The following is a 26,360-nucleotide window of genomic DNA, read 5'->3' on the forward strand; positions in this document are numbered from 1 at the left end:
TGAAATGAAGGAAAAAATGTTAAGGGCAGCCAGAGAGAAAGGTCGGGTTACCCACAAAGGGAAGCCCATCAGACTAACAGCAGATCTCTCGGCAGAAACTCTACAAGCCAGAAGAGAGTGGGGGCCAATATTCAAAATTCTTAAAGAAAAGAATTTTCAAGCCAGAATTTCATATCCAGCCAAACTAAGTTTCATAAGTGAAGGAGAAATAAAACCCTTTACAGACAAGCAAATGCTTAGCGATTTTGTCACCACCAGGCCTGCCCTACAAGAGATCCTGAAGGAAGCACTAAACATGGAAAGGAACAACCGGTACCAGCCATTGCAAAAACATGCCAAAATGTAAAGACCATCGATGTAAGGAAGAAACTGCATCAACTAACGAGCAAAATAACCAGCTAACATCATAATGACAGGATCAAGTTCACACATAACAATATTAACCTTAAATGTAGATGGACTAAATGGTCCAATTAAAAGACACACACTGGCAAATTGGATAAAGAGTCAAGACCCATAAGTTTGCCATATTCAGGAGACCCATCTCACATGCAGAGACACACACAGGCTCAAAATAAAGGGATGGAGGAAGATATAACAAGCAAATGGAAAACAAAAAAAAGCAGGGATTGCAATCTAGTCTCTGATAAAACAGACTTTAAACCATCAAAGATCAAAAGAGACAAAGAAGGCCATTACATAATGGTAAAGGGATCAATTCATCAGGAAGAGCTAACTATCCTAAATATATATGCAACCAACACAGGAGCAACCAGATTCATAAAGCAAGTCCTTAGAGACTTACAAAGAGACTTAGACTCCCATACAATAATAATGGGAGACTTTAACACCCCACTGTCAACATTAGACAGATCAACGAGACAGAAAGTTAACAAGGATAGCCAGGAATTGAACTCAACTCTGCACCAAGTGGACCTAATAGACATCTACAGAACTCTCCACCGCAAATCAACAGAATATACATTCTTCTCAGTTCCACATCACACTTATTCCAAAATTGACCACATAGTTGGAAGTAAAGCACTTCTCAGCAAATGTAAAACAACAGAAATTATAACAAACTGTCTCTCAGACCACAGTGCAATCAAACTAGAACTTAGGACTAAGAAACTCAATCAAATTCGCTCAACTACATGGAAACTGAACAACCTGCTCCTGAATGACTACTGGGTACATAACAAAATGAAGGCAGAAATAAAGATGTTCTTTGAAACCAATGAGAACAAAGATACAACATACCAGAATCTCTGGGACACATTTAAAGCAGTGTGTAGAGGGAAATTTATAGCACTAAATGCCCACAAGAGAAAGCAGGAAAGATATAAAATTGACACCCTAACATCACAATTAAAAGAACTAGAGAAGCAAGAGCAAACACATTCAAAAGCTAGCAGAAGGCAAGAAATCACTAAGATCAGAGCAGAACTGAAGGAGATAGAGATACAAAAAACCCTTCAAAAAATCAATGAATCCAGGAGTTGGTTTTTTGAAAAGATCACCAAAATTGATAGACCGCTAGCAAGACTAATAAAGAAGAAAAGAGAGAAGAATCAAATAGACGCAATAAAAAATGATAAAGGGGATATCACCACTGATCACACAGAAATACAAACTACCATCAGAGAATACTATAAACACCTCTACACAAATAAACTACAAAACCTAGAAGAAATGGATAATTTCCCAGACACTTACACTCTCCCAAGACTAAATCAGGAAGAAGTTGAATCCCTGAATAGACCAATACCAGGCTCCGAAATTGAGGCAATAATTAATAGCCTACCAACCAAAAAAAGTCCAGGACCAGACGGATTCACAGCTGAATTCTACCAGAGGTACAAGGAGGAGCTGGTTCCATTCCTTCTGAAACCATTCCAATCAATAGAAAAAGAGGGAATCCTCCCTAACTCATTTTATGAGGCCAACATCCTCCTGATACCAAAGCCTGGCAGAGACACAACAAAAAAAAAAGAATTTTAGAACAATATCCCTGATGAACATCGATGCAAAAATCCTCAATAAAATACTGGCAAACCGAATCCAACAGCACATCGAAAAGTTTATCCACCATGATCAAGTGGGCTTCAACCCTGGGATGCAAGGCTGGTTCAACGTACACAAATCAATAAATGTAATTCAGCATATAAACAGAACCAAAGACAAAAACCACATGATTATCTCAATAGATGCAGAAAAGGCCTTTGACAAAATTCAACAGCCCTTCATGCTAAAAACTCTCAATAAATTCGGTATTGATGGAACGTATCTCAAAATAATAAGAGCTATTTTTGAGAAACCCACAGCCAATATCATACTGAATGGGCAAAAACTGGAAACATTCCCTTTGAAAACTGGCACAAGACTGGGATGCCCTCTCTCACCACTCCTATTCAACATAGTGTTGGAAGTTCTGGCTAGGGCAATCAGGCAAGAGAAAGAAATCAAGGGTATTCAGTTAGGAAAAGAAGAAGTCAAATTGTCCCCGTTTGCAGATGACATGATTGTATATTTAGAAAACCCCATCATCTCAGCCCCAAATCTCCTTAAGCTGATAAGCAACTTCAGCAAAGTCTCAGGAGACAAAATCAATGTGCAAAAATCACAAGCATTCTTATACACCAGTAACAGACAAACAGAAAGCCAGATCATGAATGAACTCCCATTCACAATAGCTTCAAAGAGAAGAAAATACCTAGGAATCCAACTTACAAGGGATGTAAAGGACCTCTTCAAGGAGAACTACAAACCACTGCTCAGTGAAATAAAAGAGGACACAAACAAATGGAAGAACATACCATGCTCATGGATAGGAAGAATCAATATTGTGAAAATGGCCATACTGCTCAAGGTAATTTATAGATTCAGTGCCATCCCCATTAAGCTACCAATGACTTTATTCTCAGAATTGGAAAAAACTGCTCGAATGTTCATATGGAACCAAAAAACACCCCACAATGCCAAGACAATCCTAAGCCAAAAGAACAAAGCTGGAGGCATCACGCTACCTGACTTCAAACTATACTACAAGGCTACAGTAACCAAAACAGCATGGTACTGGTACCAAAACAGAGATATAGACCAATGGAACAGAACAGAACCCTCAGAAATAATACCACATATCTTCAGCCATCTGATCTTTGACAAACCTGACAAAAACAAGAAATGGGGAAAGGATTCCCTATTTAATAAATGGTGCTGGGAAAATTGGCTAGCCATAAGTAGAAAGCTGAAACTGGATCCTTTCCTTACTCCTTATACGAAAATTAATTGAAGATGGATTAGAGACTTAAATATTAGACCTAAAACCATAAAAACCCTGGAAGAAAACCTAGGTAATACCATTCAGGACATAGGCATGGGCAAGGACTTCATGTCTAAAACACCAAAAGCAATGGCAACAAAAGCCAAAATTGACAAATGGGATCTAATTAAACTAAAGAGCTTCTGCACAGCAAAAGAAACTACCATCAGAGTGAACAGGCAACCTACAGAATGGGAGAAAATTTTTGCAATCTACTCATCTGACAAAGGGCTAATATCCAGAATCTACAAAGAACTCAAACAAATTTACAAGAAAAAAACAAACAACCCCATCAAAAAGTGGGCAAAGGATATGAACAGACACTTCTCAAAAGAAGACATTCATACAGCCAACAGACACATGAAAAAATGCTCATCATCACTCGCCATCAGAGAAATGCAAGTCAAAACCACAATGAGATACCATCTCATGCCAGTTAGAATGGTAATCATTAAAAAATCAGGAAACAATAGGTGCTGGAGAGGATGTGGAGAAATAGGAACACTTTTACACTGTTGATGGGATTGTAAACTAGTTCAACCATTGTGGAAAACAGTGTGGCGATTCCTCAAGGATCTAGAACTAGAAATACCATTTGACCCAGCTATCCCATTACTGGGTATATACCCAAAGGATTATAAATCAAGCTGCTTTAAAGACACATGCACATGTATGTTTATTGCAGCACTATTCACAATAGTAAAGACTTGGAATCAACCCATATGTCCATCAGTGACAGACTGGATTAAGAAAATGTGGCACATATACACCACTGAATACTATGCAGCGATAAAAAAGGATGAGTTCATGTCCTTTGTAGGGACATGGATGCAGCTGGAAACCATCATTCTCAGCAAACTATCACAAGAACAGAAAACCAAACACTGTATGTTCTCACTCATAGGTGGGAATTGAACAATGCGATCACTTGGACACAGGAAGTGGAACATCACACACCGGGGCCTACTGTGGGGAGGCAGGAGAGGGGAAGGATAGCATTAGGAGATATATCTAATGTAAATGACGAGTTAATGGGTGCAGCACACCAACATGGCACATGTATACGGATGTAACAAATCTGCATGTTGTGCACAGGTACCCTAGAACTTAAAGTATAATAATAATTTTAAAAAATGAATTAGTAAGTATTTTAAAAACTAAAAAAATTGTTTAAAGCAAAACAATAACAATGTATCGAGAGGTTTATAACACATGCAAAAGTAAAATGTATGACTACAATACCACAAAGAAAGAGAAAGGAAAAAAATGGAAGAACGCTGCTGTAAAGGTACTATATTATATGTGAAGTAATGTAATACTATTTAAAAGTTGACCCTGATAAGTTAAAAACGCATACTGTAGGCCGGGCATGGTGTCTCACACCTGTAATCCCAGCACTTTGGGAGGCCAAGGCAGGCGAATCACTTGAGGTCAGGAGTTCAAGACCAGCCTGGCCAACATGGTGAAACCTCATCTCTACTAAAAATACAAAAATCAGCCGGGTGTGGTGGTATGCACCTGTAGTCTTGGCTACTAGGGAGGCCGAGGCAGGCAAATTGCTTGAACCCAAGAGGCAGAGGTTGCAGTGAGCCGAGATTGTTCCACTGCACTCCAGCCTGGGTGACACAGCAAGACTGTGTCTAACAAAAAACAAAAAACAAAAACAAACAAACAAAAAAACCAAACACATACCCAGAGGTAAACCCCAGAGAAACCACAAAGATCAGCATTGCCCTGATATCAAAACCAGACAAAGACATTACAAGAAAAGAAAAAACAGGCCAACTTCCCTTATCAACATAGACACGGCCGGGCGCGGTGGCTCAAGCCTGTAATCTCAGCACTTTGGGAGGCCGAGACGGGCGGATCACGAGGTCAGGAGATAGAGACCATCCTGGCTAACACGGTGAAACCCCGTCTCTACTAAAAAATACAAAAAACTAGCCGGGCGAGGTGGCGGGTGCCTGTAGTCCCAGCTACTCGGGGGGCTGAGGCAGGAGAATGGCATAAACCCGGGAGGCGGAGCTTGCAGTGAGCTAAGATCATGGCCACTGCACTCCAGCCTGGGTGACAGAGCGAGACTCTGTCTCAAAACAAAACAAAACAAAACAAAACAAAACAAAACATAGACACAAAAAAACCTTGACCAAGTTTCAGCAAAATGAATCCAGGAATACATAAAAAGGATAATATAACATGACCAAGCAGGGTTTATTCCAGGAATGCAAAGTTAGTTTAACATTAAAAAATCAGTGCTTGTACTAACAATAAAGGAGGATACCATATGATCATTTCAATAGATGAAGAAAAACATTTGACAAAATCAATACTCATTTGTAAGAAAAAAAAGTCTCAGTAAATTAGGAATAGAAGGGAACTTCCTCAACCTAAAAAAGAACATTTTTGAAAAATCCTACAGCTAATATCACACTTCATAGTGAAGATTAAGCGCTTTCCCCCTATGACTGGGGACCAGATAAAGATATTCACTCACCATTTCCACTCAGCATTGCACTGGAGGTCCCAACCAGTGCAAAAAGGTAAGAAAAAGAAAGATTATACAGAAAGAAGGAAAACTCTCTTTATTCACAGATGACGTTTGCATACACAGATTATGCTAAGCAATCTACAAAAAAGCTACTAGATTTCTTGATTATATTTTCAGCTCATGGAGGGCAGGGTATTTTGTGTACTCCTTTGTATCCCCTTTATATTTGATGCATATCTCTACAGTCACTCTTCCTACTGTCTTATTCTTTTTCTGCTCTGTATTATAACTATCTGTGCATTTGCATGTCTCCCCAGCACTTACACCACCCTCCCTCCCTAGCTGCTTGAGGTAGGGGATGAATTTCTCTCTTTGCATCTCCTAAGACATTTAGCATGGTGCCTGGCACAGAATGGGTGCTCAGCAAATATTTTTTGATCTACCATTTGTTGATCTGATTTCAGAGGACCACAAGGATATTTGTGTGCAACTGTGTATTGTGCCCCAGAACTTATATGACTTCATACTGTGTAGCCTATTTTTGGCAATTTTCATTAAAATGTTATCTTATTGTACCTGGAAGACTGTCATTTCAATTTTATTCTTTGTTCCTTCTTGCATGACTCACATCTCTTAAACCAGAAGGATATGACAGAAGGAATTCACAAAGGGTTTGGGCAAATTTATGAATGACATAGTCATAAATGTCTGGGTATAAGAAGTGAGCAGCATGCAAAGGGGAAGGAGATAACTTGCTTTTTTTTTTTTTTTTTTGATACAGAGTCTCGCACTGTCGCCTAGGCTGAAGTGCAATGGCACGATCTTGGCTCACTGCAACCTACACCTTCCAGGTTCAAGCAATTCTCTTGCCTCAGCCTCCTGAGTAGCTGGGATTACAGGCGTGCACCACCACGTCCAGCTAATTTTTTGTATCTTTAGTAGAGATGGGGTTTCACCATGTTGGCCAGGCTGGTCTCAGATTCCTGACCTCAAGTGATCCGCCCACCTTGACCTCCCAAAGTGCTGGGATTACAGGTGTGAGCCACCGTGCCCGGCCGAGAACTTGCATTTTTAAAGTGCCTATTAGGTTCCAGGGGACTATGTGTTAGGCACTTGACATACATTATATCTCATTTAATCTTACAGAATATTTCAGTATAAAGACAGAACATCTATTTATAAGGCCCAGCCTACACCCATTCAGGCCCATAGCTTCTCCACGTACCAGAGGCAGTATTCATCTTTATTAAAAATTTATCAATCTTTTAACACAGATGAAACTTTGGATTTGCTTTTGTTTCTCAGGAATAGAGCATTTATTCTCAGTTCAGGCTTCTACAGCTTAAAACTTGTTTCTGACATAACTTGATCAGTTTATAAAGTCTTAGAGCTTTAAATTACAATGCAATCTGAGATATTCCCACAGCAATAACAGCGATTACATTTGTTCACAGCACTTACCTTTATATTTCATTAAGCTTCCAAATACTGAATAAAGGTAAGACAAACCAAGAAAAGAGACTTCTATTAACCCTGACATCAGCAAATTGTCTCAAATTATAGTGTACCTTCTATTTGTATTCTAGACATATTGAATGGTTTTTCTGAGATACATATTGTACCTCACCTGAGGTTAGGAGAAAATTGGAAGAAAATTAGTTTAAGTTGTTTCTAATTTTTAAAAAATAATAGCAACTTTAAAAAGCATCATGCTCCCAAGTGTACAGCTACTGTATCTGTCAGAATTCATAACATTAAAACTAAAGCGGCATCCCTAATCCTTGGGAAATAGCTTGAGAAGGTGGGGCTGCATGTACCGGTTTGTTATTTTAAGTTATCCAGTCTAAGGTCTGTAGTTATACATCTTAATCTATAACATGATTCCTGCTTGCAGGGGAACTGGGGTGATAGGTAGGAACAAAGGTATGCCTTTGGATTAGGGATTATCAGCACACTCACAGGTCCCAGACAGCTTTCTGTGAACTTGTTTTGGGAAAACTAGAACAGACATCTTTGCTTTGGAAAACATAAAGCCCGTCTTGTATGACTAAAGAAAATGGCAAGGGCTCAAATGATGTTTCACATTTTGGATGGTCCCATTCCAGCCTCTGTGTGCCACTGATTGCTAGAAAAACACCAGCAATGGTGTTTGTAGCGCTTATGGGTTCCTTGAATTTTACATTGGTCAAAGAAAATTGAGAGATCAGGACTACCACCAAAGAACATGTGCCACATACCACCTATGAAACTTCTTTAAAAAATAGATGAAAATCCAGCTTTCACATTTAAAAAATAGCCCCTTCCTTTTTGAGGCTAGGGGATAAAAATATGCACATATTCCAAAGAATTCTTTGTGTGAACAGGTGACCCCTTCCCACAGTCTCTGTAATTAATTGAGAAATTAAAGTTGGTTGGCCTTTGAGATCTCTTATAAAAAAAAAAAAAAAGGCAGAAGGTCTTGGATATTTTGGAACAAGAGTCCACTATTCTGCCAAGACAGTGTGTTATTGTTATTGAAGTGTCTCTCAACAAAACGGTATTGAGTGGTGAGGACGTGATTTTGATTAGGTGGAATGACTCAGCTCTTCCCCTTAAAGAAGAGAGGACTTGTCAGAGCCTTACTTACCTCATGATCTGGGATCTCAGAGGATAGTGTTTTCCCTAGGATGACCCCGGTCAAGTATGTCCAGCATCGAGCCGTGTTGGCAAGGTTATAGCCTCCTGTCTCCATCAAGAATTGTGAAGTTAGGAAAGAATAGTCACAAAACAGCAGGAGAGGGAAGGAGGGTAAAGAAAGAGAGAAAAATGTTTTAATAAAAGACAACCTCAAATTGCAGAATTTCCCCTAAATATCCCTTTGTGATATTTTTAAACCACCTATTAGGCAGACTTTGGTGGACCAGTCAAATCATGCACAGTGTAAAACTGGGCAGTCCAAGGTTTGCAAAGATTAAAGAGGCTCTCATCTCTCCAAAAATATGTACCTGAGGAATCCAAACTCCTCAGTTCCATCAAGAGCCATCAGCAAGACTCAGATCTCTGGAATCCGGATCTCTTCAGGTGATCTACCCAATGGAAAGATTTCTGTGATGAATTTTGCAACAATTCTATAAAATGACTGCTGAATGTGATTTGTATTTTAAAACTATTGGCAGATCTAGCCCTAAAAACCCAGGAAACAGAAAAGGAAAATGCTGACAAAAACAGACTTCCTTCTTTTAATATCAGCATTCCTTTTTGCCACAAAACATAGGCCTGGTGGCAGAGATCAAAGAGAGTGAGATGAGGAAGGGACCGTTGATGGATGCTCTGACCCATCTCATCAGGTCCTGTCACAATCACCCAACAGTCATATTGTACTGGCTAATAATCAGCATATTTTTGTGCTGAATAGATGTGCTCTGCCATGCAAGCATTCAAACATTGGCCTTTAGCTAAATTCTAAGAGTATAAAGGTAAAATGGAATGATTTCCTAATCTCAATGCAGCCTAAGGGAAACAGAATCTGGTCGATTTTAGATAGGGTGACCATATAAATTATCATACAAAATGGTATACTTTTAAAAGTAAAAGAGGGCACTATTAATCATTACACTGGGATAACATGTATAAACTAGGACATATGGTCACCCTTTTCTTAAGCTTTTCTACTATTTGAAAGGTCACGGATGCTTTGAGTATGTCTTTTAGGCCTCAATGGGGTCCACTGAAGCTTGGGGATGTGGCTCTCTTTACGAACTGTGTGTTAATAGGGGCTGAGAATTTCAGTTAAATAGTACAGGTATTACTTTAAATACTCCCGACATGGAAAAACTCGAATTTATAAGATAAACTTATTTGGTATATTTAATTTCAAAAAAGGTCACTATAGGTTTTGCTTAGGTAGTAAACTATCTCTGGTACATATACAATATGATTTGATTTGCAAAAATTCCATTTATGCACAAGCATTTTCAGGAATACACATATTTCCTAAGAAGAGTTATATATTCAAATGTCAAAACTTTGGGCTAAGAAAGCAAAAAGGCTTTAGAGCATGCTAACAGGCTTTTAATGTAAAGACTATAGCCTCAAACAAAAGTCAGGTTCTAACCTGATGTATATAGTAGAAAGGTCTCTCCCCCTCCTTAGCTGTACCTGTATCATAATCACCATCCTTAGTGCTGTCAAGGAAAGTAATATGTCACACAGTACTTATCAATTTTATCTTTTTCTTCAGTTGAAGTTAATATATTTCTTGCCAGCTTTTCATAAGAGGTTGTCTCTTGTAAGTACCTTTAATTTTGAGCCTTCTAGAGTTTGAGGCTGCCAAAGGACCAGGCTTGTGTACTTGTGTTGAATGCCCACTCATTTAATAAGGCCTCCCCACAATTTCCTCTAACAGGTTGACAAAGCAACCAACAATTAGCTCTTCTATAATATATGCATTTTAAGCTCAATCTGCTTGACCATGTTATTTTAACACACCAATCTATTCATCCAATGAAATAAAGATTATGCTAGGTAGGTAGACAGAAGATTTTAAGCAAGACATCTTTAAAGGTGGTAGGTGTTGTGACAAGTTCCATTCTCAAATGTATAAATGCTTCTACTGAATAGACTGGGCTTCCTTTTGGCTAAGTAATACAAATAATCAGCATACACCAAAGGCAAGAATGCCCAAGAGACTACAGATCTCTCAATTTTACTTCACTATAACAAATCCACGCTTTTTGGGGGAAGAGTCATTCTTGAATTCAGCTTATTTAATTAATTTGTGTGTTTACTACTTACATACAAGTAGAGTTGGAATTTCAGTGACATGTTCCCAAAAGATGATTACTAGAACTGAAAATCAAATACTACACTGAGAGAAGATGGATCAGTCTACTGGGGTTAACATCCTATATTCTTAAGATTCGAGGTAACCTTTAACCAGAGGATCTTTGCTTCAGGAATTGAAATTTAGACTTTAGAGTGCCAAGAAGTCAATGCACATGCTAAGCTGAGAAGTGTGTCAGAGTATTTTCTTATGCTGAACTGTGGAGGTGGCAGATTTTATTGACTCAGGCTTCTGGGCTTCAGGTAGGTTGGTATTATCCAATCCAAGAAAGCCAAGTTTTCCAAGTTCAGTGCCAATGTACAAAATGTGGAGGAAGGTCAACAAATTCTCCTGGTAATCTTCCTCTATACTCACCTCCTCCCAAAATGAGTGTTGCCAACTGCCATTGAAGGATGTACTTAAGACACTTGCCAATTCCCACTGGAGTCATGTTAAAGGAGCACATGGGATCCCCAGCTATTGTGTCAGCTCCCAACTGTAAGACCACTGCTTTGGGATTAAAGGCTTGGTATACTTCCTTTAGTACACTATATAAAATAGAAAGGATACAAAATATCAGAAAAATATAGGTCAGTTTGGTCTAGGGGTAGTGGTGGTGGTGGGGCAAGTTAGAGGTATAACTGAATTAGCAAATAGTTAAGGGAAAAAAACACAACCTGTCAAACTCATCAAACTTTCCACCTAAAAAGGGTGAATCAGACTATATGTAAATGATACCTTAATAAACCTGACTTGCAAAATAATTCCCTCTACTTCCACCCTCATCAATGAACACATCTGTCCTTCTGTTTTAAAATTCAGACTTCCTTGAAATATTCATATTAATTTAACTTCAACAGCCATAGGACATAGTATACACATTTAGTCCATTTTAAAATCTGGGGAAATAAAATATATACTGAATAGTCGTTAAGGGTTCTTTCTGATTATTTAAGATTAGGACCATACTTGGAGTTTAATCACCTGGTTCTCAGTGGGGACTGGGGAGAAGAATTACATGCTTTACAAGCATAGATGTTATCAGGTAAGTTTTTATTATGCAAAAGGACTAACGGGTTATGAAATGCAATCCTCCCTAATGCATATGTAACCAGGGTATTATAGGGAAGGGAACTGTAACAACTGATCTAAAATTATAAATCTGAAAGCACCCTAAAGAACAAATTGTAGTGTAACAATGAGCATAATTTTGGATAGAATCATTCAATGCTACCTAGTCAACCTACCTTTTATTTTTGATAGAACACTTGTAGATGAAAAGGAAGATGTCAATGTGACAGACGACCTTAGTCAAGCTTTCAGTATTATCATTAATTGAACACTGACAGTGTCCAGAATACATTCCTAGGAGTTATAAAGTCTCTGCTCTCAAGGGGCTTACAATCTACTTTCCAGTTATTCAAGGGCCTGAATAACTCTTACAGAGACGTATAAACAAGTGCAAATTAACATACATCAGAGTTGAGAAAATACAGAGTCAAAAAGTGATCAAAAATGTTGAGGTTAATGACCTCTTCATAATCAACATGTCAAATTACACCAGTGCAGCAAGACCAGAAATATCCCAGATCTTTCTGAAAATGCAAAAGGAATTCAGGGACATAAAAAGCCATCCTCCCAAATCCATATGTAACAAGGGTACTGAAATTATTGAATAGTGCTCACCCACAGAGGCATTCTTTGACTCAAAGGACTGTTTTGTTTTGATTTCTCATCTACACAGAAGAATATTGAGTGAGTGATCGTAGAGATTATAAGAATATTATAAAAATAATGACATATGATCCTTAATACAAGGATACTTGGGCCTATTCTCTCTTTCATATGCTTATCTCTTGGGTGCAGAGGGAAGATAAGCTAACTGAATAGTTTAGACGACATTTATTGAGCATCTACACGTACAGAGCACCCTATTAGCTGCTGCTGGGAGACACAGAGGAAGGCGTGATGTCTGTTCTAAAAAGGTTTCTAGCTTAAGGAGGAGGAGGAGGGGGAGGCAACAAGACTAATGTTCTGTTCATTCATTCTTTCCCTCACTTACCACACATTTTCCTGAGCATCCACTGTGTGCCCAGCATGTAACTGTACCAGATGCTGCAGGAACAAAGATGAATATGACATAACCCCTAGCTTCATGTAGCCCGGAAATAGAGGGAAAGACACAGACTATGTCAATAAATAATTAAAATACAACGATAAATGAAGTGTCAGAAATGGCACAGAGTAGGGAATAATCAACTTTTCCTGAGGATTTTAAAAAGGCTCTACAGAAGTAACTCTTGACTTAGGTCCTAAAAGATGACAACTACAGTGAGCCAACTCTCAAGATGGCTAAACTGAAAAATGGTAACAATGATTCCTGGTAAGGATGTGGAGAAACCAGATCATAAACATATCTTGCTGGTGGGAATGTAAAATGATGTAGCCACTCTGGAAAATAGTTTGGCAGTTCCTGCCAAAACTAAAAATAGATTTACCATATGACCTAGTAATTGTACTCTTGGGCAATGTATTCCAGATAATTTAAGACTGATTTTTGTGTAGGAACTTGTACATGAATGTTGATAGCAGCTCAATTTGTAATAGCCATACATTGGAAACAACCCAGATGCACTTCAACAGATAAATGGTTAAACAAACTGGTACAACCATGCCACTGGAATATTGTTCATTCATAAAAAGGAGCAAACTATTGATACATGCAAAAAAATCTGGATGGCTCTCAAGGGAATTATGCCGGGTCAATAAGGCCAATCTCAAAAGATTGTCTGCTGCATGAGTCCATTTATATTACATTTGCAAAATAATAATTACAGAGATGGAGAATAGATTAGTTGGTTGCCAGGGGTTAGGGATGGATGTAACTACAAAAGCATAGCATGAGGGAGCCTTGTGATGATGGTACTGATCTGTATCTTGATTGTGGTTGTAGTTATGCAAGGCTACATGTGTGATAAAATTGCATAGAGCTACACACACACACACACACATACACACACACACACACATGCATGTATAGTTGGTGAAATCTAAATAAGCTCCATGGCTTGTACCAATGTCCAATATCAACTTCTTCATTTTGATGCTGTAATATAATTGTATAAGGTGTCAACATTGGGGGAGGCTGGATGAAGGGTACCTGGGACTTCCCTATATATTTTTTTGCAACCTTCTGTTAATCTATGATTATTGTGCAATAAAAGTTTTTTTAAAAAGTGTAGAAATTTATAGGTATGTAGGGTGACGATAGGGAATTTGGAGGCAGAGATGATTGTGGGGTTACTGGTAGGGGACTAAGTCCAGAGAAGGAAGTATGCACGCAGGAGCATGAAGGCTTGACAGCAGGAGTGGTGGGATGAGGCTAGAGAGGTAAACGTGGGCTATATATACCCGGCAGGCTAATGAGTTTGGACTTTTGCTTAAAGGGTACAAAATGTCTCAAACATTGTATGGGTGCATGTGTGCATCTGTGTGTGTGTGCTTTGAAGGCATAATTAGATTTCCATTTTAAAGATACTGAAGCTCTATTGTAGGATACCCTGAAGGTTGATGAGGGCTTTTGCAACCATCCAGGCCAGTGACAGCAAGGATAAGGAGGAAGAGACAGATTTGGGGGAAATTTATATGGTAGAATTGATGGGGTAATAGAGAATGACACACAAGAAAAGCATATACATATAACATTTGTGAGTGTTTGGTATTTAGGAGAGAGGAAAGGATAAAGGCAGGCAGGTGTTTCTGGAGTAGTTGTTTTGATTACAGCCACGTAGGGAAAATAAGTCCTCAAGGAGTTCTGATAAAGAGGGCTCTGGATGGGTATTGAAAAGGTTGATAAGAAGCTTTGAGAAAGGTAGGGCATTTTGTACATAGTGCAAACTTCAAAGCAACTGAAGTAAGGGCAGCTTACAGAGGGCTGGATGGTGAACACTTTTAAATTCAAGACTGGAAGTTTTCATTTGATTTGACAGTCAAATGGAAACCATTGGAGAAGTATGAGGTAAGTACTAATGTTGCTGAAAAATTATGCTTAGGAACTTAGCTTTTTGCTGTTGCATGTAAGGTCAAAGTGACAAAGTCAACCCCACAGGGGTTGGCAAAAAGGGTATTGAAGCATTCTAGTCATAATGGCAGCAGGAAGCAAGGTAAGGTAAATTTGGAAAAAATTGGGAGGGCTAATTGACAGAGTAGGAGTGGAGCATCAAAGAAGAAAACACTGTGTCAATTCCTCCAGAATTCCCAGGATGGGAAAAGAAAAATTGGAATATTATTTTTCCTATTGCCACTTCCAAATCTAACATTCTTTCCTCTCGTCAATCGCTCCCTCTTTTGAGTCAATGTCATTTGATAATATTACTCAAATACTATCGAAGTTCTTATCTTTCACCTCCCTTGGGGATTTTAGCACCTCGTTCACAATTTTTCTCATTCTCCCTTTCCTTGTCATCATTTTCTGCAGTTCAATATTCATTCCCTCACTCAAACCTTGATTCAAAAACTAGAGACACAGAAATAAGCAAGACTCAAGAAGCTTCTGGTCCATTAGGGGAAGAAAACAGGAAAACAAGTAATTGTGATAAATGCTATAATATTCATTCATTCACTCATTTCATTCATTCATTCAACAAATGTTAATTGAATGCCTACTATAGGTACTAGGTTGGGCAATGGGTTCACAGTATTGAACAAGAGATCTATTCTTTCCCCTATGCCTGTCCTAACTCTCTAACATCACAGTTTCTTTATCTTTTCAACAATAGTGATGTCCACCTGCACTCTACTTTATTCCTAATCATAGACACACTTTGGGGCCTGATAAAGAAGCACTTGGAATTGCTCTTCTTCTAAGATCCTGAACTCTGAACTACTTTCTCCATCTACAATTTTCTATCTTTCCAATTCCTATTGCATTTCCTGTTTATTCTTACTGTAACTTCTATTCCCTAGTTGTTTTCCCCCTATTTTCAAAGTACACCATCGTATAAATATGTTTTCTTTTGAGACAGGGTCTCAGTCTCTCACCCAGGCTAGAGATCAGTGGCATGATCATGGTTCACTACAGCTTTGACCTCCTGAGTTCAAGCAGTCCTCTCATCTCCGCTTCCCAAGTTGCTGGGACTATAGGCCACCACATCCAGCTAATTTAAAAATTTTTTGGGGTACACATGGGGTCTCACTTTGTTGCCCAGGCTAGACTCGAACTCCTGGGCTCAAGTGATCCTCCCACCTTGGCCTCTCAAAATGCTGGGATTACAGGTGTGAGCCATCATGCCCAGGTCAGCCTATCTTTTGACTTCATATGCTTCATTACTCATTCTGGGGAATATAATTAGTCATTTTGAAAACTTACTTTAGCACCCTAGTTTCCTCACACCTTTGCCATTTTTGCCTTGTCAGTCCTTAAGCCCTTGGATGAACCACACCATCAGAGTTTTCTCTCTGTTCTGCTGGAGGAATCTGAGAAATCAAGTGAATTGTTTCCATTAGAGTTTATGCTTATAACTCCAATTCAACAAATTCTACAAACACTAATTGAGTGATTAATATGGGCCACACACTCTCTACAGCTTGGCCATCTTTCACTTTACCTCCAAGTGATGAAGAATGACATTTCATACAGCAGCTAGTCTAATTTTTGAAAAATACAAATATAATGAGAGGACATTCTTGATATAAAAAATTAAACATGGCCAGTCACGGTGGCTCATGCCTGTAATCCAGCACTTTGGGAGGCCGAGGTGGGCAGATCACTTGAGGTCAGGAGTTTGAGACCAGCCTCGCCAACATGATGAAACCTTGTCTCTACTAAAAATACAAAAATTAGCTGGGCGTGGTGGCAGGCACCTGTAGTCCCAGCTACTCAGGAGGCTGAGGCAGGAGAATCACATGAACCTGGGAGGCGGAGGTTGCAGTGAGCTGAGATCGCACTACTGCACTCCAGCCTGGGCAACAGAGTGAGACACAGTATCAAATAAATAAATAAATAAATAAATAAATAAATAAATAAATAAAGGTCTATCAAATAAAAGTGAAAAATCTCCCTGTTTCCATCTCAACTTCCACCCCAGAGGTAACTGCTGATTAAGTTTGTTGTGTATCTTTCTGGATCAAATTTTTCTGCCTCATACTGGACAGAACTGGTTGAAGCTACGTGTAATGAGTGCCTTTCTTTACCTCTTTTCTCTACCTGAAAATGTCCTCCATCATATTTCTTCTCCCCTTCCAGCTTAATTTATCCCTCTAAGCACTAAATCCTCTTTTGTTGCTTTAAGGGTCATGTATCACCAATGAGCTCTTTTCTTACATCTTCAGTCCCTGAATTCCTGCTGATTCAGTTCCTGTAGGTTATAAGTTACAAGTTGCCCATCTATCCCTCCCCTTCTCAGCATTGTCCAACTTATCCACATACTGGCCACCTATACATACTTCTTGCAATCCAGAATCTGATCTTACTGCTCTCCTGAAATTGCTCTCTTAAAGGTAGAGAGACCTCTAGATTACCATATCCAAAAGCCTTTTCTCTGTTATCTTTTTCAAACTTCTTAGAAGCAACTCACAGTTGATTCTACTAAAGAATCTGCAGCTAGTTATCAGGGGCTACAGTTCCAGTAAAAAATATATATATTTTAAAAGTAATTTAAAAATAAGTTTATTGACCTTCATATACTATACAATTCCCTCATTTAAAGTGTACAATTCAATGGCTTTTAGCATATTCAAAGAGTTGTGCACACAACATCACAATGAATTTTAGAATATTTTCATTGTCCTCAAAAGAAACCCTGAACCCATTACCAGTCACTATCTATTCCCACCACTCTTCAACCCCTAACCCCTGGCAATCACTAATATACTTTCTGTCTCTATGAATTTGTCTAATTTTGACCTTTCATATCAGTGGAATCATATAATGCTTTCTTTTGTGACTGTCTTGAAGGTTCATTTGTGTTGTAGCATGTATCGGTACTTCATTCCTTTTTATGGTTGAATAATATCCAATTGCATGGATAGACCACATTTTATCCATTTAACGGTTGATGTTATTTCCACTTTTTGGCTGATATTAATAATGCCACTATAGTATACTACTACAGATATACATGTACAGGTTTTGTGTAGACACATTTTCAATTCTCTTGGGGATATATACCTAGGAGTAGAATTGCTGGGTCATGTGGCAACTCTATGTTTAACCATTTGAGGAACAGCTAGACTGTTTTCCACAGTGGCCACACCATTTTACATCCCCATCAGCAATATATGAAGGTTCCAATTTCTCCACATCTTCACCAACACTTGCTATTTTTTGTTTTGTTTCATTTTAAATTAATTATAACCATCCTAGTGGGTGTGAAGTAGTATCTCACTGTGGTTTTGATTTGCAGTTTTCTGATTAGTAATAAAGTTGAATATCTTTTCACGTGCTTATTGGATATTTGTATATCTTCTTTGAAACAATATCTATTTCAACCCTTTGCCCATTTTAAACTGGGTTATCTTTTAAAACTGAGTTGTAAGAGTTCTTATTCTAAATATGTCTCTTATCAGACACATGATTTGCAAATATCTACTCCCATTCTGTGGATTATCTTTGCACTCTCTTGATAGTGTCCTTTGCAGCACAAAGTTTTAAATTTTGATGAAATTCAGTTTATCTATTTCTTCTTTTTTTGCTTGTTTTTGGTGTCATATCCAAGAGACCACTTCCTATTCCAACATCATGAAAATTTACATCTATGTTTTCATCTAAGAGTTTTACAGTTTTAGCTCTTACATTTAAGTCTTTGATCTATTTTTAAATTAATTTTTATGTATGGTGTGAGGTAAGGGTCCAACTTTATTCTTTTATATATTGATACATCCAGTTGTCCTATCATCATTTGTTGAAAAGACTGTCCTCTCCCCTATTGAATGGTCTTGGCCCCTTTGTGTAAAATCAATTGACTATAAATGTGGGGGTTAATTTCTGGACTCTGAACTCTGTTCCATTAATCTATATGTCTGTCCTCATGCCAGCACGACACAGCTTTGATTACTGTAGTTTTGTAGTAAGTTTTAAAGTTGAGAAGTTTGAGTTTTCTAATTTTGTCCTTCTGTTTCAAGATTGCTTTTGCTATTCTGGGTCAGATTTCTGGATACATTTTAGGATTAGATATGTCAATTTGTGAAGAGAAGTCAGCTGTGATTTACAGCTACATTTGGACCATGCTAAACTTGTCATCTTACCTCTTCTATTCCCTATCTCTGTTAATGATGTCCATCTTTTCAGTTACCCATGTTCAAAACTGAGGAATTTGAAAGTCACCCTTTCAGATTCCTCCCTTTTCCTGTTCCTCTCCAATTACCAGTCTTCCACCAATCTCTCTCCTATTCCTTCCTCTCCACTCCCACTGCAGTACTCTAATCTAGCCCTTATGACCACCTTCATGGATTATACCAATAGCTTCCTAATCAGTTTCCCTGCCTCAAGTCTCTTCCCTCTCCAATCCTTCATACACATAACCATCAAATTAATTTTCCTTAGGGAAATAGTTTTGATAAAGTTACTTCTTAATTCAAAAACCTTTTACATCCCTCCACTGTCTTTAGAGACACTTAATATTCTTAGGCTGTGATCCAAAGTGCTTTGTAATCTGACTATGGCCTACCTTTAAAATCTTATTTTCCAATAACAACTTAACCTATATTATTCTATAGGCAAACTGAACTCTCCATTAGTCACCTCACTCACCTTGTATTTTCTTGCAAGTATGCCTTTTGTCATGTACTTACTTGTGCCTGAAAGTTACCTTTCTACATGTCTACATCATAGCCATTCTTTAAAGGCGAGCTTAAATTTTATCTACTCCATGAATGAGAATGATAATAATGATGACAACAGCCAACATTTATTGAGCACTTTATTCAGAATAGAGCACTGTTCTATGTATTTTACATGTATTAGCTCATTTGACCCTCATAATAATTCATAACAGGTATTATTTTTAATCCTATTTTACAGACAGGGAAACTACCATACAGAGAGGTTAAGAAATCTGTAAAAAATCACACAGCTATTAAGTGGCAGAGTTGGTTTTTGAACCCAGGCATTCAGGCACCAGAGTTTTTGCTCTAAACCACTACAATATATCTGCTTCCATGACTTACTGAGCTACTATGCATCAGATACTATGTCAGTCACTTTACCCACATTATTTCAATATAACAGCAGACGCTGTTGCCAAAACTTTACTGGGAAGAGTGTTAACCTTCCCAAGCAAGCTTTGATTTTATGATTCCCTCATTCTAAAACCTTCAGTGGCTCCCAAAATGTTTACAGAATATGGTACAAATTTTCATAGCTAAGAATTCCAGCTCTTCCATGATGTGGTTCCCACCCACGTTTCCAATCTTCTTTGCAACTTCTCCTTCATGCACTTTACAGTCCAGCCAAACTAAAACCACTGCTATTCTTTGTGCATAGCTCAGCCTCTCCCAACTTTGATCTTGCTGTACCCTGTGTGTAGAACATCCTTCCCTACAATCTCTGTATATTCAAACTTGACCCAGATTTTATAAACACTCTTATACATTCACACACTTTGTAAAGACAGAGTAATTAGCTACCCTTTAGAAACCAGATCAAATGTTACCTCCTCAATTACGCCTTTTTCTGAAGTATTTTCTCTCTTTGAATACCCACAGCATTCTATCTCTTATGGTTCTTACAATTTTCTATGTTTTATTTATTTAAATGTGTGTGAATATGAAAATCAATCTCTATTTATTTATCTAACATTTTAAAATTTCCACTAACTTCCTTGAGGGTAGAATCAATACTTTATACATAGTAAGCATTCAATAAATAGTCATTAAATGAATAAATGAATGAAATGTCACTCCAGATTGCTTTTGGGAAAGTTTCCCTAACCACTGTAACAGTACTGTTTGCTACACCGCAAATCATTAATTTTTCATCTTGTGAAAGTATAAAATCTCTTATCCAGAAAGGAGGGGGAGAACAGGCATTTCTTTACACTACATTAGTAACTTCCCTATAAACATACAAGATATTCATTTAAAATGCAGTTTTCTTGATGAGAAACCTGATCCTTCAGTATTCAGTAGTCTAGTTTTCAGACAAGGCTATGCAAATGAGGAAGAGAAGCTGTGGCAGCTGCTTCCACAGGCCTGGATTTGGGGCAGGGGGTTCATGCCTGAGGAGAATAAAAGCCAGGGTGGTGACATTAATGATGCTTTTGGATAAAATAAAAGCCCAAGAACAAAATCATAGAGTTATTCTCTTTTCTTTGATTCCATCAGGGTAGACCATAGCTTCTACTGTGTGCCTTTGAGATCTTTCACTGGTGCTTCTTTACCTCTAATATCAGGGGCTGAACATGTTTTTTTGTTTTTGGTTGTTGTTGTTATTTAGATAATCAATATCCTAAAAGATTCATCTCAGGGCAATGGGATACCAGAGCAATGGCGTTATAGTCACCCTTAACCAATACTGGTGGTGGAGTGTGGTAACCCTAACTTGTCCCTCTAGCAAGACCTCTGATGGGTTCATGCTCCCAGAAGGTTTAGTCTCCTGACTTTCTACCTTGTACACCAGTCTAAACCAGCCTTGTCATCTTCATGCTTTCCAACAGACACTCTCAGCACCCTCTAGAGACTCCCTCAATAGAGATTAAAGAAATGAGAAATTCAAAGTTGAAAAACCAAGAAGGGTAGGATGCAGAGGGAGAGAAGAGAAAAATATTTGCTACTAACGCTTTGAATTATCAATGTCAGCCTGAGAAAAGTTATTGCCAGCAGCAAAACCCCTTTCTAAGACATAAATTTTAAACCTATTGCATTTGATGGGATTGAGAGGCAGACTGTGTTAAGGACCCAAAGTATTACTAGTCAGTCCCAAATGGGAGCCGTTCAACTTTCCATAGGTATGTTTTCTCTAAATTCTCTCAATCCTATTTGAGCTCAGGTACTGCTGACTCATTCTGCAACAACTCAACCTGCCAGGGGATGCAGCATATGGTAAATGCCTCAGTGACTTCTGAATATCTATTACCAATGGTTCAGGGATGCAGGGATTTGGGAGGAGGGAGGTTGCCTTGCAGTGAGCATGATGTGTCATTTTGTTGGAGAACATGGGTGCCTCCTGGACATATTCAGAAGACATTTAATTTTCTCTAAGTTTCTTTTTCTGCTTTTAGCATCAAACAAGCAGCACTGGTTCCATGAACTTCCAAAAACATGAAACAAAAAAAACACCAAATTCATAAAATAAAAGACAAACCTTAAGCTCCCCAACCAACCAACCAACCAACCAGCAAACAACCTCATATCTCTTTTGCTGTTTCAATTTTTGTGACGTAATTTCTTAACATTTTAAAGGGGCATCTTTTCTCTCACTGCTGAGTCTATTATATAGAAACATAGATTCTAACGGGCATCTCTTTCTAACATGCCTTGTAGTGGGTAATTCTACTCATCAATTACGTGTCACCTTGGCAACAGAAAGGGCTGCATACTATTTTTAGCATATTCTTACTTATCTCTCACTATACCTCTTAGAAGTAAACCATTCTCATTCACACAACGGAAAGTGAGTCATCCAGAATTAAAGTCATCCAGTGTTTGCATGGCACCTTACCAGTGGCCTGAAGTGAATCGTCAGAGGTAGAATTAGAACACTAATTCTAATTCGAATGCAATGCTCTTGTTACTAAATCCCAATGGTCTTTGGCTCTCTTCATTCTGAGAGGCCAGATGACCTAGCAAGCAGAGTGTACATTATCTGGGCAGGGGGTAGGGTGGGAAGAGAGGTAGGCTGGTTTGGAGAGCTAAGTTAAAAAACAAAAAATGGAAGAAGACCTAAAGAATATGAATCCTAAGGCTATCTGTGCTATTTGATCTGGGGTAGGTCATTTAACTGCTCTGTAACCACCAGGAGTGCTCATAGTGTAGAGCATTCTGCTCTGTGTCACACCATTTGACCATATGTCTCATCTCTCCCCCTTTGCAACCCCTACAGCACTCAGTTCAGGGAGAATGCTGGATTTGGAGTCAGATAAGCTTGGATCCAGTGTTTGCATGGCAACTTGGACAAATCATTTCTCTGAACCTCAGTTTCCTTCTCTGTAAAACAATAATATTATCTCCCTCACAGGGTTGTTGTGAGGATTAAATGATATAACATTTGTGAAAGTCTTCTCCCAGCATCAGGCATATAGTAAGCACTCCATAACATTGAATGAATAAATGAATGGCCTCAAGTCAGGCCCTTGGAGTGCTATGTTAATTATTTCAGTCCACTAGGATACTGGTGAGTTCAGCACAGCACACCAGAGCAGTGACTTCCTGAATAGTATTCTAATGGTCCCCAAAGGCAGAGAGAAATTTCATCGTGTCACTGCTGGGTTATACCTGTTCTGGGAATACAGTAATTCATTTTCCAGTGCTGCCAATCTATTACCTTTCACCAAACACAAAATTCACTTTAAGAAGGGACAGAAATACAAGTGCCTTTCTGTTATATAGATGTTGGGAGAATATATTATTAAAATTGAAACCGACTTCTCTGATTTCTTAGGCAAAAAATCAGATTGGAAGCCAAACAGCTATTTGGCCTTTGTAGACCCTGGATAGCAATGCCCTTGGGGGAAAGGGGAGTGTTGGAGTCATTCCAAACTATAGTTACAACATTTGTGTGTATATTTACTGCTTGTGCTTATGCTCTCTGCACTTAGTTTTTACTCTCTAAGCCTTGAAGAATTCACAATTTACCTAGAGCACAGTTTAATACATATGGGTGGGAATACAGGCCTATATCTCTGTTTCTCATTTCCTAATCATATTTTCTACCTTCCTTATATAACTGATACCTCTTCTTTTCCAATTCAATTGCTCACTTTTTGAACTTAGGTGAACAATAGTGATTTGTTAACAATAAACATGCCCCTAGCCCTTGCCTCAGTCTTCTTTACCCCTGAGGGCCTTCCTAAGATTCAAAGCCTGAAATCCTGCCATATAGTTAGCACCTGGCGCAGCTCATCAAAATATAATATCCTTTCCCAGATGATTGGAAATCTCTGCAATGCCGTCATACAATGAGGTGTGCAAGAAAGAGTTTGGGGATTGATTTTCATCATTAACTTGATATTGCATGGTTTTTGTGGGACTTAAAAAGAAACGCATTTTTATTACTTTTAAGTACTGCACATAGAATAACTCCAACTCATCATATTTTAACAGTTATTTTTCTGGGGCAGGATGTATGCTAAACATGCCTATGTTAGAGTGTCTGGTGGATCATTTAGGATCAGTGTCCTGTTGCTTGATGAAATACAGATCACGTCAATGAAATCCAGATGGGGAAACTGGATCTCTGGCAATGGCTGCCAGATCTTCTCCATATGAAATCTCTCTAGTCTGTATGCAAATTCAAAACTCCATATCCTGGAAATCCCAAACCAATCAAGTGGTGCTCCGCTTCTTAGTTACTGGACTAAACACAGGGAAGCCATTCATTCTTCCCTGAGGAAATAAGCATTTCTTACATACATCTATCTTGGCACAAAAAGGGCTGGCTAAGCAAATTAATAGTGTAAACAGGACTGCACTGGGGAATGTTTGTCCTACTTAGGAGAATAAACTTTTTATGCACTTTGTGCATATACACTTACATACAAATAATTGATATGCTAATTACAAATGATTCTTAAAGCCCCTTCCCTGAGGTGCTGTACTATGCTGTTAGTCTAGTTTGAATTACTAGCATGTCCAGTGCTTGAAAGTAATAAAAATGCATTTAAAAATATCCCATGATTCAGACTGGCTTTCCTCTAATTAGGCTGAGTTAGTGAGGCTTGCCTGTATTTAAATAAGATAGATATTTTTCCACTTTACCCCTAACATATTTAACATGGTCTCCCTCCCCTCTCTATTCCCCCATCCCCCTCAACAGGGAGCTGGCACACACAAACCCCTTAGCTTCTGGCTCACTATGCAATGGCACTTGCATCACCTCCAGGCAAACACATTGCTTTTAGCCCCTGGCACACACACATGCCCTTTTGCTTATTAACTTGTTAGCTGGTTATTTGATATAGCTTTTTTGAGCAGTTCTTTCCTTTAGTCCTTCTTTTTTTTTTTTTTTTGATTAAGTCCTGCTCTGTCACCTAGGCTGGAGTGCAGTGGCTTGATCTTGGCTCACTGTGACCTCCGCCTCCTGGGTTTAAGTGATTCAATCTGGCTCAGCCTCCCAAGTAGCTGGGACTACAGGCACGCACCACCATGCCCAGCCAATTTTTGTATTTTTAGTCGAGACAGGGTTTCGCCAGGTTGGCCAGGCTGGTCTTGAAATCCTGACTTCAAGTGATCTGCCCGCCTTGGCCTCCCAAAATGCTGGGATTACTGGTGTGAGCCACCGTGCCCAGTCCTTCAGCTCTTCTTTAAGTACCAATGGACATGGCTCTTTTCTGGTAGTACAATGGGTTAACAGTGCACACAGAGCAAAGTCCAGCCAACTTAACATCAGGCTTTTTCATCAGGTGCTGGATATCGGGTTTAACTAAATCTCTGTATAGTCCTTGTCAACACGCCACAACGAGGCAGCTCATCAGTCCTGGCAGCTGCTAGGTGTATGGCAATGTCAGGCACAGTCATTCAAAGCCATAACATGTTGAAGCAAAAGCTAAACAGTAGTTTTTCTAGGCTACACTGAAGGGACAGAGCAGTGACTAAAGAATGTAGGAGAGAGAGGATTAGGGCAGAGGTTGGTGGGGTGCATGGTGGAGAGCAGCTGAGAGGAATAATATGAATTTTGATGTTAGAATATCCTATGAAGCCCAGATTATAGTCAAGTCTGGGTTTCTTTTCAGGGCAGAGTGATGTTAAAGGGTGTAATTTTCAAGATTTCCATTTAGGAGCAAGGTCTTCCTATCTCTGGAGAGTTTCAGAGCATGTTTTAGCATCAGAACTTATTCAACTGCTGCCAAAGAATCAGGTCACTTGCTCCAGGAGGCAGGGATCAGTCAGCATAACAAGAGACCAGAGAAGAGGCACATCAGAGAAACAGCACAAACTCACAGAATTCCAGAAGACTGTCTTCCTTGATACAAATGAAACAATATACCTATGAAGACTTGTTTGCTCAAGGTGGGAGGGACTGTCATGATGGTAGGGCTACTTGGTGCAGTTCAGCAGTCATAAAAGACATCAGTTGAGAAGGGAAGGAGAATATAAGAACTGTCCCTCTAACTACCTGAATTTTAAGTCCTAAGGATTAGGTGAGAGGAAACAACAGTTCACCACTGCAACCCTAAACAAATCCTGAGGACAGGCAGGGTGAGTTCACTGACTGAGGTTTCAGGATAACTCAGTGAAGCACAGTATCTCCTTCTTCCTAATTATCCTACATTCTGACACAGTTAATGCCTCTTGAATTTAATATTTTAAAAGGCACATCAAACTAGGAAGAATAAATGAATGGCTCACTTTGGCCTCATTTCCACCTGTGGCTAACATTAACAGTAACTTTAATTAGTGTCTGAGTCATCCATTTTCCAGAAACAACAGGTAATTTTACATCTGCCATACCCCGAAAGGCAGGATAAGAGTTTATTAAATAGAACAAAAGCATTTAACACAAATACCTTACTTATAGAGGGCTGAGTTCAAAGTGCAAGGCTTATAGAATGAATTAGCAGCTTCTGTTACCTTAATCATTGGGCGAAAGTGAGCTA

The 26,360-nt window shown here is 38.8% G+C and overlaps 1 protein-coding gene across 2 annotated transcripts in view; it reads right to left on the reverse strand.

The window, feature by feature from the left end:
* Positions 1 to 26,360, reverse strand: part of HDAC8 (histone deacetylase 8) — a 249,855-nt gene that overhangs the window by 126,417 nt on the left and 97,078 nt on the right. Inside the window, exons 8-9 of one of the 2 annotated variants that reach the window (XM_003917883.4) lie at positions 10,987 to 11,159; positions 8,437 to 8,531 (exon numbers count right to left, since the gene is read on the reverse strand). In XM_003917883.4, coding sequence (XP_003917932.1) covers positions 8,437 to 8,531; positions 10,987 to 11,159 — 268 coding nt within the window. Of the gene's footprint in view, positions 1 to 8,436; positions 8,532 to 10,986; positions 11,160 to 19,512; positions 20,826 to 26,360 lie in introns of those variants that run through there. The other variant, XM_009197812.4, reaches the window with a different exon arrangement.

Source organism: Papio anubis, chromosome X, assembly GCF_008728515.1.
Source record: "Papio anubis isolate 15944 chromosome X, Panubis1.0, whole genome shotgun sequence".
Taxonomy (NCBI): domain Eukaryota; kingdom Metazoa; phylum Chordata; class Mammalia; order Primates; family Cercopithecidae; genus Papio; species Papio anubis.